This window comes from Erinaceus europaeus, unplaced genomic scaffold (assembly GCF_950295315.1).
Source record: "Erinaceus europaeus unplaced genomic scaffold, mEriEur2.1 scaffold_907, whole genome shotgun sequence".
NCBI classification, from domain to species: domain Eukaryota; kingdom Metazoa; phylum Chordata; class Mammalia; order Eulipotyphla; family Erinaceidae; genus Erinaceus; species Erinaceus europaeus.
In genome coordinates this window covers 17,195-35,867 of record NW_026647753.1, presented here as the reverse complement: position 1 = coordinate 35,867, position 18,673 = coordinate 17,195, and the positions used below count along the sequence as shown (strand labels likewise).

General features: G+C 46.2%; 1 protein-coding gene across 1 annotated transcript in view; it reads left to right on the top strand.

The window, feature by feature from the left end:
• Positions 1 to 5,028: 5,028 nt before the first annotated feature.
• The window catches only part of LOC132536452 (voltage-dependent N-type calcium channel subunit alpha-1B-like), a gene marked incomplete at both ends in the record, with an annotated part of 30,760 nt that continues 17,115 nt past the window's right edge, over positions 5,029 to 18,673 (top strand). The window contains 5 exons of the mRNA XM_060184354.1: positions 5,029 to 5,120; positions 7,132 to 7,284; positions 9,454 to 9,647; positions 18,272 to 18,375; positions 18,554 to 18,669. Of these exons, the coding sequence (XP_060040337.1) occupies positions 5,029 to 5,120; positions 7,132 to 7,284; positions 9,454 to 9,647; positions 18,272 to 18,375; positions 18,554 to 18,669 (659 nt within the window). The remainder of the gene's footprint in view (positions 5,121 to 7,131; positions 7,285 to 9,453; positions 9,648 to 18,271; positions 18,376 to 18,553; positions 18,670 to 18,673) is intronic.

Genomic DNA, 18,673 nt, shown 5'->3' with positions numbered 1-18,673 from the left:
TCAGTGTTCATGAAGATTCCCCCCAGCAGGTGGGGACCAGGGTGCTTGATCCTGGGTCCTTGTGTGTATTCAACTAGTTGTGCCATTGCCCAGACCCCATATTAATAATCTTAACAATATTACATTTTATAATTCATGAATGTGAGATGGTAATCTATTATTTTCAAAAAGAATTTATTTATGTAATGCACATATGTGTGTAAGGAAGAGAAGCAGAGCATCATTCTGGTATATTTAGTACTTGGGCCTCAAACTCCAGATCAGATGCATATTTTTCTCTCGACCATTTCCCAGCCACTGTCTTCTAATTTCTGTTACACAAGTCTTTCACTTCTTTGGGTGAGTTAATTGCTAAGTGGATTAGTACTTTTGATGCTCTGATAAATGGAGTTTCATCATTTCTGTCTCCGATTGCTCACTGCTAATGTGTAGACAAGCAATTGATCTCTGAGTGTTGACCTTGTATCCTGCAACCTCACTGGGTTCCTTATTGGTCTTCACCCTCGTTTTTTATGTGGAATCGTTCAGCATTTTCTACAGGTAAGAACATAGCATTTGTAAGCAGAAATAATTCTGCCTTTTCTTTTTAATCTGGATGCCTTTTTATTTCTTGTCTAATCGCTATGAGTGGGACTTGCAGATTACGTTGCTTAATTTCATTTTTTAATTAAAAATTATTATCTTTATTTATTGAATAGAGACAACCAGAAACAAGAGGGAAGGGGGTGATAGTGAGGGAGAGAGACAGAGAGACATTCACAACACTGCAAGGACCTGAGTTTGAGCTCCTAGTCCTCACTTGCAGGGGGAAAGCTTTGCAAGTTTAATTTCTACAGTTTTGTGAATTTTCCACTTTTGCTTCCGCTAATGAGTTACAACTTATATCTCTTTTTGGAGAAGATACTTGTTATTTAAAACCAACTGGGGACTGGAAGAGAGAGCATAGTGGTTATGCAAAAGCCTTTCATGCCTGAGTCTCTGAGTTAAGCTTTATACCAGAGCTAAGCAGTGTTCTAATAGAGAGGGTTGGGGGCGGGGGCAGGTGGTGCATCCAGATAAGTGCACGTAGTACTAAGTGCAAGGATCTGGATTCAAGCCCCTGGGTCCCCATCTGTAAGGTGACGTCTCACAAATAGTGAAGCAGGTCTACAGATGCCTGTCTTTCTCTCTCTCTCCCTTTCTATTTCCCATTCCCCTCTCAACTTTCTCTCTGTTCTGTCAAATAAAATGGAAAAAATGGCTGCCAGGAGCTGTGGATTCGTAGTGCTGACACCAAGCCCTAACAATAACCCTGGAGGCAATAAACAAACAAGTAAATAAATAAAGGAGAAAGATTTAGGACTTAACTTTTGGTCTAACATTTGCCCACTATGCATATAAGACTGTGTATGTGATTATTGAATAATGTGTTCATACAAGTATCCATGTCAGATCTAGCTGGTTTATTACTGTGTTTAGTTCTCACTTCTGGGGCTGGGTGTTGGTACATCTGGTTACCAAGTGCACACATTACAGTGCACAAGGACCCTGGTTCAAGCCCCCGGTCCCGACCTGCAGGAGGAAAGCTTCATGAGTTGTGAAGCAGGGCTACAGGTGTCTCTCTTTCTCTTTTATCTCTCTCACCCCCCTTCTCTCAACTTCTGGCTGTCTCTTATTTGTGAGAGATGGTTAGGTCTTCTGTTCAAAGGAACATGAATAGAACAATTGTTTAGTACAAAAATTCTTTTTATAAATTGTTATCTATGACCACCTGTGGTCAGTAGTTTTGAATTCTTTATATATATATATATATTTTTTTTTAATTATTTATTTTCTTTTGTTGCCCTTGTTTTTATTGTTGTTGTTGTTGATGTTGTTGTTGGATAGGACAGAGAAAAATGGAGAGAGGAGGGGAAGACACAGAGGGGGAGAGAAAGATAGACACCTGCAGACCTGTTTCACTGCCTGTAAAGGGACTTCCCTGTAGGTGGGGAGCTGGGGGCTTGAACCGGGATCCTTCTGCTGGTCCTTGCACTTTGTACTACCTGCGCTTAACTTGCTGCACTACTGCCTGACTCCCTAGTTTTGTATTCTTTAGGTCAGATCATAGTTCCTTGCAGTGCTTGCTAATCCTCCAGCAGAGACCCTCAGACTCTCTTCCTCCTTTCCTTATTTAGGCAACGGGGAGATTGTGAGCTCTGAAGCCCAGCCCAGGGGTGGAGGAGACAGTGCTGCATCAGGTATAAAAGATAGGAGAACATTGGCTCCCCACCTGCGGGGGAGTCGCTTCACAAGCAGTGAAGCAGGTCTGCAGGTGTCTGTCTTTCTCTCCCCTCTCTGTCCTCCCCTCCTCTCTCCATTTCTCTTTGCCCTATCTCCAACAACAACATCAATAACAACTACAACAATAACTACAACAATAAAACAATGAGGGCAACAAAAGGGAATAAATAAATATTTAAAAAAAATTTTTAAAAGACAGGAGACCGGTAAGGGGCGGGGGGGTGTGCTGCTGCCTGACAGCCACTGTTGGCAGCACACCCTTTTGCAAAAGAATTAATGCCTTGCTTCAACTCCTTATTTTTTACCTTGACAAGAAACTTTAATGGGATGCCATTTACAACATATCCAGTAAGTAGAAATAATGAAAAAATAAAAATAAAAGTTCTCACCTCCTTAAAATATCTTCTGTTGGATTCTATATGATACTGAGCGGAGTATATAAGTTTCCAATTATTATTGCATAATTACCTGTTTCTCCCTTCAACTCTGTCAATTTTCACTTCATTTATTTTGATAATCAGTTATTAGGTGTATGGATATAGCTGTAGTCTTGGACTTTAAAGCAGTATAGAGTGTTCTTTTTTGTCTCTCATAACTTTTTCTGATTTAAAACCTTCCTTGTCTGATGTTTGTGTAGTACCCCTTTGTGGTTTTAGGTTTACTATTTGCGTTGAATATAAATCTATCCCTAAAATTTAAATCTGCTTGATTCTAGTCTTTAAGTCTTTAATTCATTTTGAGTTTGCTTTTGGTTAAGAAACAAGGACAGGCTTGAAGAAATCATGTTAAGTGAAATAAGTCAGAAACAGAAGGATGAGTATGGGATGATCTCACTCACAGGCAGAAGCTGAAAAACAAGATCAGAAGAGAAAACACCAAGCAGAACTTGGACTGAAGTTGGTGTATTGTATTAAAGTCAAAGACTCTTGGATGGGTGGTGGGGGGGAGCGTTCAGGTCCTGGAACAGGATGGCAGAGGACCTAGTGGGTTATATTGTTATGTGGAAAACTGGGAAATGTTATGCATGTACAAACTATTGTATTTATTGTTGATTGTAAAACATTAATTCCCCAATGAAGGAAAAAAAAACTGGGGGCAAAAAAAAAAAAAGAAAGAAACAAGGGCAGAAAGGGGAAAAAAAGGAAGGAAGAGACAAGGACAGAAAAGGAAAACACAAAGTAAAACTTGAACTGTGTTTGGTGTATTGCACCAAAGCCAAGGACTGCTGGGGGTTTGGAGGGAGGGCTCTGGGGTCCTAGAGCATCTGGTGGAAAAGGAACATGTTGGGTGTGAGAATGTTTTGCAGGCACTTACCATGGTGAGATGAGAAATTGTACCCATATGTCAACAAATGTACTGTAGTCCATTAACCTCTTCCCTAGTGAAATGATTTAAAAAATTAAAAATCATATGGTCAAGAAAATAAAATCTCTCTCTCTCCCTGTCTCTCTCTCTCTCTCTCTCTCTATATATATATATATATATAATAGTAGTTCCATTGCATCTCTTTATTTTTTTAAATACAAACTGTTTATTCCCTTTTTTTGTCCTTGTTGTTCTTTTATTGTTGTAGTTATTAATGTCATTGTTGGATAGAACAGAGAGAAATGGAGAGAGGAGGGGAAGACAGAGAGGAGGAGAGAAAGATAGACACCTGCGTTTTGCATCACCCGTGGTTAACCTGCTGTGCTACCGCCCGACTTCCCCATTGCATCTCTTTATATGTGACTGTCCAGTTACTCCATTTGATTGGAGAGTTTAATCCATTTATATTTGAGTACTGCAGAGACTGTCTGTTCCCATTTAAGGATCTTTTGCCTTAAGTCATTGGGCTTTTTCTATATGAGTTTCTGCACTCTCTGTTCTGTTCCATTGATCTGTGTGTTTTCATGCTACAGCTTTGGACTGTTACTTGAGATCAGGGAGTGGACTATTTTCATGCTAATGGGACTAAATGAATGGTGTTAGTTTTTCCTGGGTCATCTAGTTTTCCCTTTTTTCCTTTTTTAAATTTTTGAAATGTTTTTATTAGGAGCACTAATGGTTTACAGTAAATACAGCTGCTGGCACATCTCTGTTTTTTTTTATATATAAATATTTTATATATAAATTATTTTTATCATTTAAAAATTTTATTTATTTTATTTTAATGAGAGAGATTGATTGATTGATTGATTGATTGATTCAGAAACAAAGACACAGAAGGCTAAAGCCCTGCTCAATTCTGGCTGATGGTGGTTCTGGGGATTAACTTAAGAGCCTGAGGCAAAAGTCTTTTTGTGTAGCCATTATGCTGTCTCCCCAGCAGTTTTTCTGGTTCCTCTGTCCTACTTTCTCTGCTCTCCTTTCCCCATGCTCTCCTAAGAGAAAGAGCAGTGATTACTAGCAGTGTCCAAACAGGAGTCCCTCTTGCCCTGTTTCACTCCTCTCCCACTCACTCTCCCTTAAGAGCAGATTGGGATGTACAGGGCCTGATTTGGGACCTGAGTGAGGTGTGATCTCCACTGGAGAAGATTCCAGGCCAGGCCAGGCCCAGAGGCCCAGCACTTTCTCAGTAATTGGGGGTGGGGTGGGATGTTTTGGGGGTGTCCTACTGGCTTCTAGGCCAGTGGGTCTGACTCTGGTCCTGCCTCTTTCTGGCCAAGAGTGACAGGGGCACCAGCATCACTGCCTTAGGGACAAAGGGCCTGGGCATTGGCAAGGGCATGCTTTCTCTTCTCTCAGCAGTGAAGCCTTCACTCCCCTCCTTCTCTTTGTTGACTCCAGGATCTTGGCCACAGCTGGCACTGACTTTGACCTGCGAACGCTGCGAGCTGTGCGGGTGCTACGGCCCCTGAAGCTTGTGTCCGGAATTCCAAGTGAGTCCACATGCCTGCAGCCTCCCTCCCGCCTCAGCCCTGAACTGGCTGCTTTTTTTTTTTTTAATTGAAAGCATTGATGGTTTACAGTAAACAGTAAGTGCACTTGTTGGTACATGTGGAAAATTTCTCAGTTTTCTGCAAAACGTTCTGAACCCCCCTCCCAGGTCTTCCTTCACCATCCTGAACCAGCATCTGAACTCTCTCCCTGCCCCCACCCCCCAGCATCCTTTACTTTGGTGCAATACACCAAACCCGGTCCAGGTTCTGCTTTGTGTTTCCCTTCTATTCTTATTTCTCAACTTCTGTTCATGAGTGAGATCATCCCATATTCATCCTTCTCTTTTTGGCTTATCACTTAACATGACTCCTTCAAGCTCCATCGAAGATGAGGTGAAGAAGGTGATTTCATCATTCTTAATAATTGAGTAATATATATATCTTACAACTGTTTTCTGAACTAGCTGCTCTTGACCCACAGGCTGAGAGCAGCCATGTGTCTCAGCACTAGCTGTAGGACCATTGCACCACATGCCTGGACTGTAGATCTGGGGGAGGCAGTGGCCTGGCACCATGTCCCTCTCACCTTATCCAGGTGTAGCTTTGGACTTCCCGAAGGACCTGCATGGGCAGAAACTCATGTCCCCATGTGTCCTTGAGTTTGCTACAAGCCACTGCCGGGTCCCTCCTCTGTGAGAGCCTGGGGTTGTGGGATTCACGACCTGCAGCCCCTCTGCTGTCTGTCTTCACCACCATACACTTCCCAGGTGCTATGGCTGCTGGAAAGACACACCTTCACTCTCTGTAAAGAATTATCAGAGAGAAGGGGCCAGGTGTTGGCTCACCTGATTAAGTGCATACATTACAGTGCACAAGGACGCAGGTTCAAGCCCTTGGTCTCCACCTGCAAGGGGAAAGCTTCATGAGTGGTGAAGCAGGGCTGCAGGTATCTCTTGTCTCTTTCCCTCTCCACCTCCCCTCCCCTCTAAATTTCTCTCTGTCTCTATCCAATAACAAATAAATTAAAAAAATATTTAAAAGAAAAAGAGAGAGAGGATCAGAGTGCTATTCTGGCACATACCAGGGAGTGAACTCAGGACCTCATGGCTGAAAGTCCAATGCTCTAGCAACTGCACCACCTCCTAGATAGATTTAAAAATTATTTATTTATTTATGAGAAGTTTTTAAAACATATTTTATTCATTTATTTATTCCCTTTTGTTGCCCTTGTTGTTTTATTGTTATAGTTATTACTGTTGTTGTTGATGTCATTGTTGGATAGGACAGAGAGAAATGGAGAGAGGAGGGGAAGACAGAGAGGGGGAGAGAAAGCTAGACACCTGCAGACCTGCTTCACCACTTGTGAAGTGACTCTCCGGCAGGTGGGGAGCCGGTGGCTCGAACTGGGATCCTTATGCTGGTCCTTACGCTTTTCACCACCTGTGCTTAACCTGCTGAGCTACCACCTGACTCCCTGAGAAGTTTTATTTTCTCTAACAAGTTAGGTCTGGCAGGATACTCTACCTCTCCCTCTCAGGACCCTCTGTTCTTCCTTCCCAGGACACCCCACTCCTCCATCCCATGTTGCCCTACTCTTTTCCCAGGACCCTCTGACCTTATTTCCCAGGATGCCCTGCTCTTCCCTCCCAGGATACTCTGGGACTCCTCCCTCCCAGGACCACTTCCCCTGAGCTTCGAGAATCTTCTGTTTCCCCTGTCAGTATCCTGTGTGCTTACCAAGCCTTCCATAGACTCCAGACCCAGCTGGTCTCTGCTTTCTAGCACCTTGCTGCTCTTGACAGCCCACAGGCTGCTTGCTCCTCACTGACTCTGGAACACAACTCAGCTACCTCCTCCTGGAACATGGTCCACCCCCCAGGCCTTCCTGGGCCCCACTCTGTTCCATGGCACCATACTCAGGGAATGACTTCACTCCCGAACCTGCTGCCCTGCCCAGCCTTGGACCTGCTCTGCCCATTCTGCTCTTTGATGTACCTGATTGTCTGGCCAGGTCTGCAAGTTGTGCTCAAGTCCATCATGAAAGCCATGGTCCCACTGCTACAGATTGGGCTGCTGCTCTTCTTTGCTATCCTCATGTTCGCCATTATTGGCCTTGAGTTCTACATGGGCAAGTTCCACAAGGCCTGCTTCCCTAATAGCACAGGTGAGTCCTGGCCCCAATCATGGGGGGCACAGAACCTGATACCACGGGCCCCCCAGTAAACATGCAGAGGAGACAGCAGTCACAGTGAGCAGGAGACAGACAGGTCTTTAAGCCAGAGCCTTAGGGCTCTCTGTAAGAGAAGCAACGCTCTGCTAACACAACAGTCTGCAGGGGATGATGCAGGTCCCCACGTGGGGGGAGGGGTAAGAGGGGACGTCCCATACTCCTTCTGGGAAACTTGATTAGAGAGGAAATGTTGGGTAGGGAAGGCATCATGTGAGTCACCCAGGTCAGAGCAGGGTGAGAGTTGGAGAATAAATATCTCTGTCCAGGATACAGACATATATCTTTTTTTTTTTTTTCCAAAAACAAACTACTTTAATTCCAGCCAAACAACACCACATATAATGTTTGGGGACAGACTCTGTGTACAGTGCTGTGTGACTACTCGCATGCATGAAGCTTTGAGGAGGCTTCTGAGGGGAGCTTACCCTCTGGGCCTGAGCCCAAGGGGGGAGGAAAGGGAGGCATACAAATGGAGGTGGGGGTGGTACTGGGGGAAAGGTTCTTGGCAAAGGAGATCTTCATGGCACTGTTCTGAGGCTTTGTGCTGCATAATTTTACTGATCCCAGAGGAATTTTTTCCCCTTTCGATTTCAGATAGAGACAGAGACAGAGGCAGGGAGAGAGGAGAGACCACAGCAGACTGCTGCAGTGCTCAGGAAGCTTCTCCTGATGCAGGTGCTCTATATGCTGGCCCAGGGCTCCAGCCAGCTCCTCACATGTGGTGACACGTGTGCTCTACGGGCAGCTCACCTGCCCTCTGGGGATAATTTGCATGGAGCCCATCTGGGTCAGTGGAGTTTTCTGGGAGTACAGTGTGTGAAGTACAAGAGAGAGGAGAGTTTAGATGTCCTAAGGTTTATGTCTTGAGCTATAAATATATTAAAGGGGAAAGAAAAACCCTCATAGACTCATAAGCAGAAAAAGCTTTTAGTGAAAGTGAAGTCATCCATAATTTAAGAAGAAAACCTCTTATCAGGCTGGTGAAGACATGGGTGTATTCTTCAACTTCCCGAAATCCCCAGCAAGCATGATTCCTTCCTTGCAAATCTTGAGCAGTTTACATTTAAAGTGAACAGAAGGAAGGCATGCAGGGCCACTGCTAGGCCACACAGCCTTGGTGGCCATGACCAGGGCCATGAGAATTAAAAAAACAAGAGCGCAAGCAAGAACAGGAAAGGTCCTCTGAGAGACAGCTTGCTTGGAAGAGTGCACATTCTACTATGTGTGAGGACCCAGGTTTGAGCCTCCAGCCACCACAGGGCTTCCTCAGTAGTGGAGCAGTGCTGTGGTGTCTCTCTCTCCTTCTCTCCCTTTTTCTGTCTGGCTTTCTCCTTGGGAGCCTTGGAATCATGCAAGTGTAAAGCCTAAGCAAAGCCCTAGGATAAATAGGGCTGTCTCTGAGCATTAACTGAAACACATGGAGGGAGGAAGAATAAACTGAGTTTTGCCTCCAAGCCTCAGCATGTCTGCTTTCCAGTTTGGTAATTCTTCCAGATTTTGTCTAAATTGTTGGAGGGATTTCCATGTGTTTCATACATTTATTTCTGAGTGTGTTTGTCTGCTCTGGAATCCAGTCAGGGTTTCAGGGGCTGGGTAAGGGCTTATGCCACTCGCCATGCCGCTCTGGGTTTCTGAGCTTCCAGAACATTCCGTGTGGCCCTGGCCCCTTCCTTGGCTGCAGACCAGGAGAGCATGCCCCCGCTGGGACAGAGAGGCAGGTGTCTCCTTCCTCCCTCCCCTCCCCCTTTCCCAGCTCTCCAAGGCCCAGGAATCCCAGCAGGTGGTGGAGAACTTGGTGGTGTCTTGATTTTATGTTTCATTTGGTACAATGGAGCTTTGTGCCTGCTAGATCCTAGCACTCCTAGTGGACACTTGTGCTTTGTTATTTAAGGAGGGGAGGGAGAAGGGGAGAAGAGAAGGGAGACACCACATTCTTGAAGCTTCCTCTGATCCCATGTACCAGCCAGGGGCTTGAACCTGCATCCTTGTGCCTGGTACCTGGTGACTCATAACCCCGCCCAGAGCTCGGGTCTCATTGCTCAGGGCTTGTGCCTCCTCCTCCTCTTTCTCCTCCCCCTCCTCCCTCTCCTCCTGTGGACTCAGAGATTACAGAGCCCGAGGGCGACTACCCCTGTGGCAAGGAGGCTCCGGCGCGGTTGTGCGAGGGCAACACGGAGTGCCGCGAGTACTGGCGAGGACCCAACTTTGGCATCACCAACTTTGACAACATCCTGTTCGCCATCCTGACGGTGTTCCAGTGCATTACTATGGAGGGCTGGACCGACATCCTCTACAATGTGAGTTGGTGCATTTTGACCCCAGGCTCCCCCTCTGCCCACCCTGCAAGTTGGCTTCACCAAAGACTCAGACCTGGCCCTGGGTCCTGGTGGGCGTGCCCAGGGTGGCTGCTGTGACAGTAAGATGGGTGGGTTGAAACAGTTCTGAACAGGTAGTCTCAGATGTTGTTGCTGTTTTGCTGCAGACATTAAAGGGGCCACAGCTCTGCCTGTCAGTGCTCACTTGCTCCCAGTCAAGTCTGCGTAAGGTGTCTTACCCCCATTGTGCAAATGGCACATGGAGACATCATCGTTTGTCCATCCCGGGGCCGGCAGGCAGCATTCTGTTAGCTTCTTCCTGCACTGTCCCTGGAGGCTTCCTGGGTGGAGCTGACTGGTGGAAGCAGCTGAGGCGGGCTGGTTGGGGCTGCCCTGGGTGTGGTTTTGGGGAGCATCTCTGGTGCTCTTCTTGGGCACCAGCCTCTCCCTGCTGAGTCTTTTTGGTCCTGTCTCACTAGGAGGCCCACCTGCATCTGGGTACAGGGCATTCTGTCTCGGAAAGGAGGCAGAGTGAGGCCCTTAGGGGCTGCCTGCCCTCATCTCACTCCCCTGACCCACCCAGGATTCTTCTTGGGACTCTACCACCAATCTTTATGTGAAGTCCCTACCCCAGACCACAAGGCCTGTGAGCCAGCAGGTGTAAGAACAGTTAGCTTAGGAACATAGGGGCTGTGGGAGACAGGGAAGGAAGTGAGCCAGGGAGTCTGGAAGGGTCCTCTGGGTGGCCAAGGCTGCTGGCTATGCTCCATTTGAATGCTGTGACCCCAGGCAGGGTGGGGCCCCTAGAGCACAAGTATGTCACTTTGCACCTGTGATAGCTACACTAAGGGTGGGCTTGGGACCCTCACCCCCAGCCTCCAGCAGCCAGGCTTGGGGTTTCTGGTGTGACACTGGAGGAGAAAGGGGGCAGACTGCTGGGGTGTGCAGGGAAAGGGGCAAGCAGATGGCTGAGGAGACGATGGGAAGCTGCCCAGTGTCCACTGAGCCTCCTGATAGTCTCTGAATACTGGCTGGGTGTGACCACAGGAGGGTGGAACAGGGACTGAGTCGGCCATGAGAAGAGGCTCCTTTCCCCCTGCAGCTAACCAAGGAGCCCTTTCCACAAAGGAATCATCAAAATAGCTCCAAGCTGGCTGTCCTTGCCAGCCACTCCTGCCCAAGGACCATGTGAGCATCTCCACAGCCCTGATGCCCACAGGGCCTTTGCCAGCCACTTGGGTAACTCAGATGATCGTCCCCAGACCTGTCCCCAGGGGGACTGGTGAACACTAACCCTGGTAGGAGGCAGCCCAGAAGGGCCCCCACCTGTGGCTGCAGGCAGACACTCTCTCAGACCCAGGCACGGCAGGAGCCTTGGCCCTGACCAGCAGGACCTTCCCATTCCTCCAGGACAGACAGATGGCTACGGAGCACTGGCAGTCAGACTGGACTAAGAGAGAACACCATGGGGGAAGCTGCACCTCACTTCCCAGTAACGGGGCAGGTGGTAGTCCACTTGGAGACAAGCTTCTTGAATGTGAGGGCCTGGCAAGGCAGTCTTAGGGGCTGCCAGCCTGCAGGGGGGCGGGTGCTGTCCTTGTGGGAGCAGGGCTGAAACTCTGGAAGCCAGGGAGGGTCTACACTTTGTGTGCAGCCCAGGGTCAAGGCCATGGCCTGCTGCTGTGTCTTTCTTCCTGTCTCTGGTCTCTCGCTTTCTGTCTCTGCATATGTCTCTTTGAGTGAAAAAGCAGCCCAGGAGTAGTGGCACAGTGCAGGTGGGAGGGATGATGGCAGCTTCTTCTAGCAGATCCCCCCTGCTGTGGTCTCCAGGGGTTCAAGCCCAGGTCCTCACACATGATGGCAGGGCCAAAAGTTGATGCTGCTGCTGGTCTCCATGGTTGTCATTCTGATGGGGGTGCAGAGCTGTACCCCTGCAGTTCCATCTGCACTATGACTTGTGGCATAAGGTGTCTTCACATCCTTATTGCCATGTGGTGTGCCTCTGTCCTCTCCCAGAGTCTTTTGGATTGTTCTTCTATAGCATTTTCACATATTCTGGCTTCCACCATTTTATCAGATATGTTAGTGAATATTATCACCTAGTTACTAGCTTGACTTGTCATACTCTCCGCATGCTCTTCCACAGAGCATTTAAAAATGTAAGTCCTGGGCTCACAAAATAGCTCACTTGGATAGTGTGCTCCTTTGCTGTGCGTGGGGACCCAGCTTTGAGCTGGCTTCCACTACACTGAAGGAAGCTTTGGTGCTGTGGTTTCCCTGTGTGTGTCTCTGTCTCTAACAATAACAAGATGTGAAAATGTGAAGTCCAGTTTTTTTCTTTTTTCTTTTGTGAACTGGGTGAATTTATGGATTTGGTGTCAAGTTTAAGAACTCTACCTGATGATTTTCTCTCTCTCTTTCTCTCTCTCTCTCTCTCTCTCTCTTTTCCTAAAAATTTTACTAGTTCACGTTTCACAGGCCTGGGAGCTCTAGTGCATTTTAGCTTGAGCTGTATTCTTTCTTCTTTTGTTCCTTCCACCCCCCTTCCTGTTTTATTTTTCTCCTTGCCTTGTCCTGCCTTTCCTTTGCTTACAGAATTATTTCTGCTTTTGAATTGCCTTTGCTTCTTGGCCAGAAATCAATTGGGGATGTCAGTGTGGCTTTCTCTCTGTTCACTGAGCTGTGCATAGGTCCCACATGGTCACTATATCCAGGCATTTCTGTGAAACAGATAGACTGATACTTCCCATTCGATTCTACTGAGGAAAACCAATGTGTCTGCTCTGTGGAGTCTTCCAGCCTACCAAAATGATACAGCTATACATTTACTTAGATGGTTGTTGATTTCTTTCATCAGTATGTCTACATTTTATAAAAGCTGCATAGGTCTTGTTAGATTTACACTTAAATCATAGTTATTTTAAAAAATATTTATTCCCTGTTGTTGCCCTTGTTTTATTGTAGTTGTTGTTGTTGTTGGATAGGACAGAGAAAAATGGAGAGAGGAGGGGAAGACAGAGAGGGGGAGAGAAAGAGACACCTGCAGACCTGCTTCACTGCTTGTGAAGCGACTCCCCTGCAGGTGGAGAGCCGGGGGCTCAAACCGGGATCCTTACACAGGTCTTTGCGTTTTGCACCACCTGCGCTTAACCTGCTATGCTACCGCCCAACTCCCTCTAGTTATTTTTTTAACAAGTGGCATCTCATTTTAAATTTTGGTGCTCATGTTTTCATTGTTGACATAGCAAAACAAAAAACAAACAAAAGACACCAAGAGACTTTTTCCCCCCATTGTTTTTGTTCTTTGTGATTGGGTTTACATAATAGTGGGTCACAGGATTGTAAGGTTATAGGGTACAGTCTACACCTCATCTACTGCCATACAATTGATTTTTGTGTTTTGGTCTTTACATTCCTTTGACCTCCCTCACTGAACTCACTCAGTTCTAAGATTGTCTTTTTTAATATTTTATTTATTTATTATTGGCTAGAAACTGAGAGAAATTGAGAGGGGAGTGGGAGGTAGAGAGGGAAACAGACACCTGCAGCACTGCTTCATACCTGTGAAGTTTTCCCCCTGCAGGTGGGGACCAGGGGCTTGAACCTGCATCCTTGCACATTGTAATGTATGTGCTTAACTAGGTGCACCACCACCCGGCCCATAAGATTGTCTTTTTAAAGCAATTCTCTGTACAAGCAAGCATATCTTCAGCAAACAGGAGTAATATATTTATTTGTTTCTTATTGTATGCCTTCTTATTTGCTTTTCTTGTCATATTGCATTGGCTTAAACTTACAATATTGTGTTAAGAATGGTGATGACAGGTGTACTTTGTATGCTTCTGATCTTATGGGAACAGCATTCAGATTTTAACTATGAAATCTGATGACTACAGGGTTTTGTAGATTTGTTTAAATTCAATTGAGGCAGTTTCCTACTGTACTGAACCTTTATTGTGAATATGAAATGATTCACCTGCATTGATACTATTATGCATTTTTTAGCTTTTTAATATGGTGGATTAAAGTAACTGATTTTTGAATGTTGAACCAGCCTGGAATAAACTTTATATTGATCAAGGTATATCATTCTTCTTCTTTTTTTTTTTTTTTGCCTCCGGGATTATCACTGGATCTTGGTGCCTGCACTACAAATCCACTGCTCCTGGAGGCCACTTCTTTCCCTTTTGTTGCCCTTGTTGAGTATATAATTCTTCTTATGCTGCTTTTTTTTTTTTCTTGTACTGCCACAAGTTTTCTCTGTGGCTCTTAGTGTCTACACAATTCCATTCCTGGCAGGCTTTGTTTTCTTTCCTTTCCTTTTCTCTTATTTTCTTTATTTTTTAAGGGGTTGAGGCACAGAGAAGGGCAGAAGGAGAAGCAGATGCAGAGCAAAGAAGAGACATCACAGAGCTACTCTGCTGCTCGTGAGACCTCCCTTGTGCAGGTTCACCCATTCAATGGCCAGGGGCTCAGGTCTGAGCTTTTGTGCCTGGTAAAATATATGATATGTCTCACAGACCCTTGCTAGCTTATTTAGAGGCAAATTGAGAGTGAAAGAGACCACAGAGAAGCTTCATCCAATGCCATGGGGACCAGGCTTGATTCAGGGTCATATTCATAGCAAAGCAGTACACTATCCAAGTGAGCTATTTCACTAGTCCCCCTGCTAATATTTTTAAAGAACTTCTCCATTTGTATTTGTGTGGGTGTTGGTCTCTGTCTCCTCTTTGTAGGTGCTGCCTTGGCAACAGGTGCTCTCTGAAGGGTGCACACCCACCAGTCCTTGGTGTCTGTTCCTTTGGTCTGGTTTTCATATCATGATAGCACAAGGGTTACAAGAGGACATGGGGAGTAATATCTCCTTTTCTGAATCCCAGAAGAAGTTCTGTACAAGTGGTATGATTTGCTTTCTAACATTCTATAATCTAGACCTGGAGATTTCTGTTATGTATCTTTTTCCCAATAACATTTTTTTGGGATACAATCCACATACCATAAAATTTGACACTTTATAAAGAGTACAGGGGAGTCCGGTGGTAGTGCAGCAGGTTAAGCGCACATGGCGCAATGTGCAAGGGCTGGCATAAGGATCCTGGTTCGAGCCCCCAGCTCCCCACCTGCAGGAGGTTGCTTCACAAGCGGTGAAGCAGGTCTGCAGGTGTCTGTCTTTCTCTCCCCCTCTCTGTCTTTGCCTCCTCTCTCCATTTTTCTCTGTCCTATCCAACAACAACAGCTATGACAACAATAACAACTACAACAAGCACAACAAGGGCAACAAAATGGGAAAAATAGCCTCCACGAGCTGTAGATTTGCAGGCACCAAGCCCTAGTGATAATCCTGGAGGCAAAAAAAAAAAAAGAGTACAGTTCGAGGGCTGGGCAGTAGCGCAGCGGGTTAAGTGCACATGGTGCAAAGCACAAGGACCAGCTCAAGGACTGGAGGAAGGACCAGCACAAGGACCAGCGTAAGGATCCCGGTTTGAGCCTCCAGCTCCCCACCTGCAGGGGGGTGGCTAAGCAAGCAGTGAAGCAGGTCTGAAGGTGTTTGTCTTTCTCTCCTCCTCTCTGTCTTCCCCTCCTCTATCGATTTCTCTCTGTCCTATGCAACAGCAGCAATGGTTATAACAACAATAATAGTAACAGCCACAACAAGGGCGACAACAAGGTCAACAAAATGGGAAAAATCACCTCCAGGAGCAGTGGATTCATAGTGCTGGCACTGAGCCCCAGTGATGTCCCTGGAGGCAAATATATATTTTCATTTTAAAGAGTACAGTTCACTGGTTTTGTTTGCTCATAGTGGTGCAATTCTCACTATTAACTATTTTTTTAAGCAGAAGAGAACTTCCCAAGCCCCTAGCAATCACTGACTTGCTTCTGTCTCTGTGCAGTATTCTGTTCCAGATATTTCATAGGAATAGAAACATTCTTCATGTGGCCTTTCATGTTTTTAAGGTCCATCCATATTGTAACAGGTGTCAGTGTTTCATTGCTTTTACCAAATAGGATTCATTGTGAGGATATATCATTTTCTGTTTATAGCTCACCAATTGGTAGACGTTTGTTTCTACTTTTTCACTTTGTGAATAATGCTGCTGTATGGATTTGTCTGCACATTGCCATTTCTCTTAGGTACATATCTAGGAGTGGAATCACCGAATTAAATGGTGGTAACTTCATGCCTACCTTTATTTCCCCCCAAAGAATCTTTAAAATATATTTATCTTATGAGAAAGAGGGAGAATTAGAGGGCAAGAGGTAGAGGGGTCAAAGAACTGCTCTGCTTTGGCAGATGGTGGTTCCAGGGATTAAATCTCTTGCCTTTAGAACCTCAGGCATGCAAAGCTGAGGTTCTAAACAAGCCGGGCTATCCCTCTGGCCATGTTTCAACCTTTTGAAGAACTCCCAAACTAACTTGTAATGTGGTCAGGATGTTTGACTATTCCACTAATATGCAGGAGTTCAAAATTCTCCAGATCCTCACCAACACTTGCCATTTGTCTTTTCAGTTTTAACCATGTTGGTGGGCGTGAAATGGCATTTCATTTTGGCTTTGACTTCTGTTTTCCTACTGAGTTATGGTGCTGAGCTTCTTTTATGTGGTATTTATACTGCTTATGTATCTTCTTTGGGGAAAATAGATACTCAATCCCTTGATAATTTTAAAATCAGGATATGTGTCACTTTACTATAGACCTGTAAATTTTCTTTATCTGAATATGAGTAGTTGGTCCTTAGCACATATAGAGTTAACAAGTGTTTTTCACATTTTGTGGGTTGTCTTTCACTTCCATGATGGTGTCACTTTACATGAGATTTTAACTGGAGGAAGTTTAATTTTTCCATTTTTCTTTCTACCACTTGTGCTTTTAATGTTTTATCTAAGACCTATGGCTTAATTCAAAGATATAAAGACTTGTTCTTGTGTTTTTCTTCTACTATTTTCTAGTTTTTGCTCTTGCATTAGATTTATGACACATTTTGGTGAGGTCTATCTGGTGTGAGGTGAAGTCCTCATTCTTGTTTTTTGCATGTGGCTATTCAATTAACATGATGCATTGAGAAGACTCTTTCTCCACTGAATCAGCTTGGCACGTTTCAAGAAGTCAGTTCACAGTAACTTAGCATGCTCCTGGAGTCTCAGTTCTGTGCCATGGATCACTGTTTCTATCCTTCTGGGGAAGGAGTTTTAAAATCACAATCTCATCTTTTTGGTGGTGCTAGGATCATGACTGTATTTTTCTGTGGGGGAAGAGTGGCCCTAATGGGTAGAGAGCAGGCAGTCTGTTCCAGCCCTGCTGTGAGTGGAGATTTGGGGGCAGCCATTGACTATGACTCCCAGGTTTCTGGGCCAATGGTGACAATTCCTGATTGCCATTCCTGATGCGACTGCATGTGTCTCCTCTCTCTCCTTTTCAGCCACTCACTACTCTTCAGGTTTGTCAACAAGCTGATTGTTTTTCCAAAATCCGACTTTAAAAAGTCGATTTTCTCTTTGGCTCTCACCTGTGTCATTTTCTGCTCTTTATTACTTCTGTCTGTACCATCTGGCCTTCTGCTGCATTAGAATCTTAGATCTTTGATCTGAGATTTCCCCTCTCTCTGTGTTGTCAGTGTAGTGAACTGAACTCTAGGCCACTTGCACACAAATTGTGTGCATCACTGTGAGCGTGCCCCACTCCAGGTGGGCAGTGTGTCACAGTGTAGGGAAGTGGCAGTCTGCCTGCTGGGTGGCTCCCTGCTGGTGGGCTGGAGGTGGCCCCAGGCTTCCTGAGAGCTGGCTGGGTGGCTGCTGGTAAGAAGGGCCTGTCTCTTCAGGCTGCCTTTTGGGCCCTCTGTTTAGGGGAGGAGTCAGCTTTCATGGTGTGTGTGTGTGTGTGTGTGTGTGTGTGTGTGTGTACACGCATGCTCGTACACTTAGACATCAGAGAGGACGATGGTGCCTGCCTCAGCTTCCTGCCTGCCTTCCCTCAACCCTCTCATATTGCTTTCTGTGAGATGGTTGGGCTTAAGCTGTACCTGTTGGAAGAAACAACAGGGAAGAGCCTTCTGCTCCATCCCCCCAGAAGTGGAAGCTGTCTGTTTGGCTGTGTTTCAGTGAGGGCAGAGGCCAGAGTAGGTAGTACTCCTAAGAGTATATACCTTGCCATGTGTGCTGTCCAGGTTCCAGCTCCAGCACCTGGAGCACAAGGAAGCTCAAGTCTTGAGATGCTTGCAGTATGTGGCTCTGGAATTAGGGTGTGTCTCACACACTGGAGTCTGGGGAGGTCCTGGTGGCAAGCCTGGGGTCAGTGTTGGGGATCAGCCTCAGGCTCAACAGATCCTGCCCAGGCCAGCAAATGGGATGGTCTACATCAGGGGAAGGATGGCATGGTGTCCATAAGAGGCCAGCCCATAGGGGCTCTGTGGACAGGGCTCAGCAGCGGTCTGATCCTGGGCACCTCCTGCTTGGAGTCACTCCCCCTCAGATTCCCTTGCCTGGATTCTTCAACCCCATCCCCAGCTGGAACATATCCTCCTGGGTTCTGCCCCCTGGACACCCCTCTTCCCTGTAGCCCAATGTGTCCTGTCAGCTGTCCCTTTTCATCCTTTCTTGCTTCCAGACAAACGATGCTGCAGGCAACACTTGGAACTGGCTCTACTTTATCCCCCTCATCATCATCGGCTCCTTCTTCATGCTCAATCTGGTTCTGGGCGTGCTCTCAGGGTAAGCGACCTGAGGTCCAGGGCATGCTCCATGCTTCATGGCTGTCCTGTACACTGTGCCCTCCCCAGCCTCACATCCTTAGCTCTCAGCCAGATGGGTTTCCTTAGGCCCCTGGAGGAGTTGCCTGGCAGTGGGAGTCAGGGCAGGCACCTCACACCCACCTCTCCCCTTGCCTCAGGGAGTTTGCAAAGGAGCGCGAGCGTGTGGAGAACCGCAGGGCCTTTCTGAAGCTGCGGAGGCAGCAGCAGATTGAGCGGGAGCTCAATGGCTACCTGGAGTGGATCTTCAAGGCTGGTGA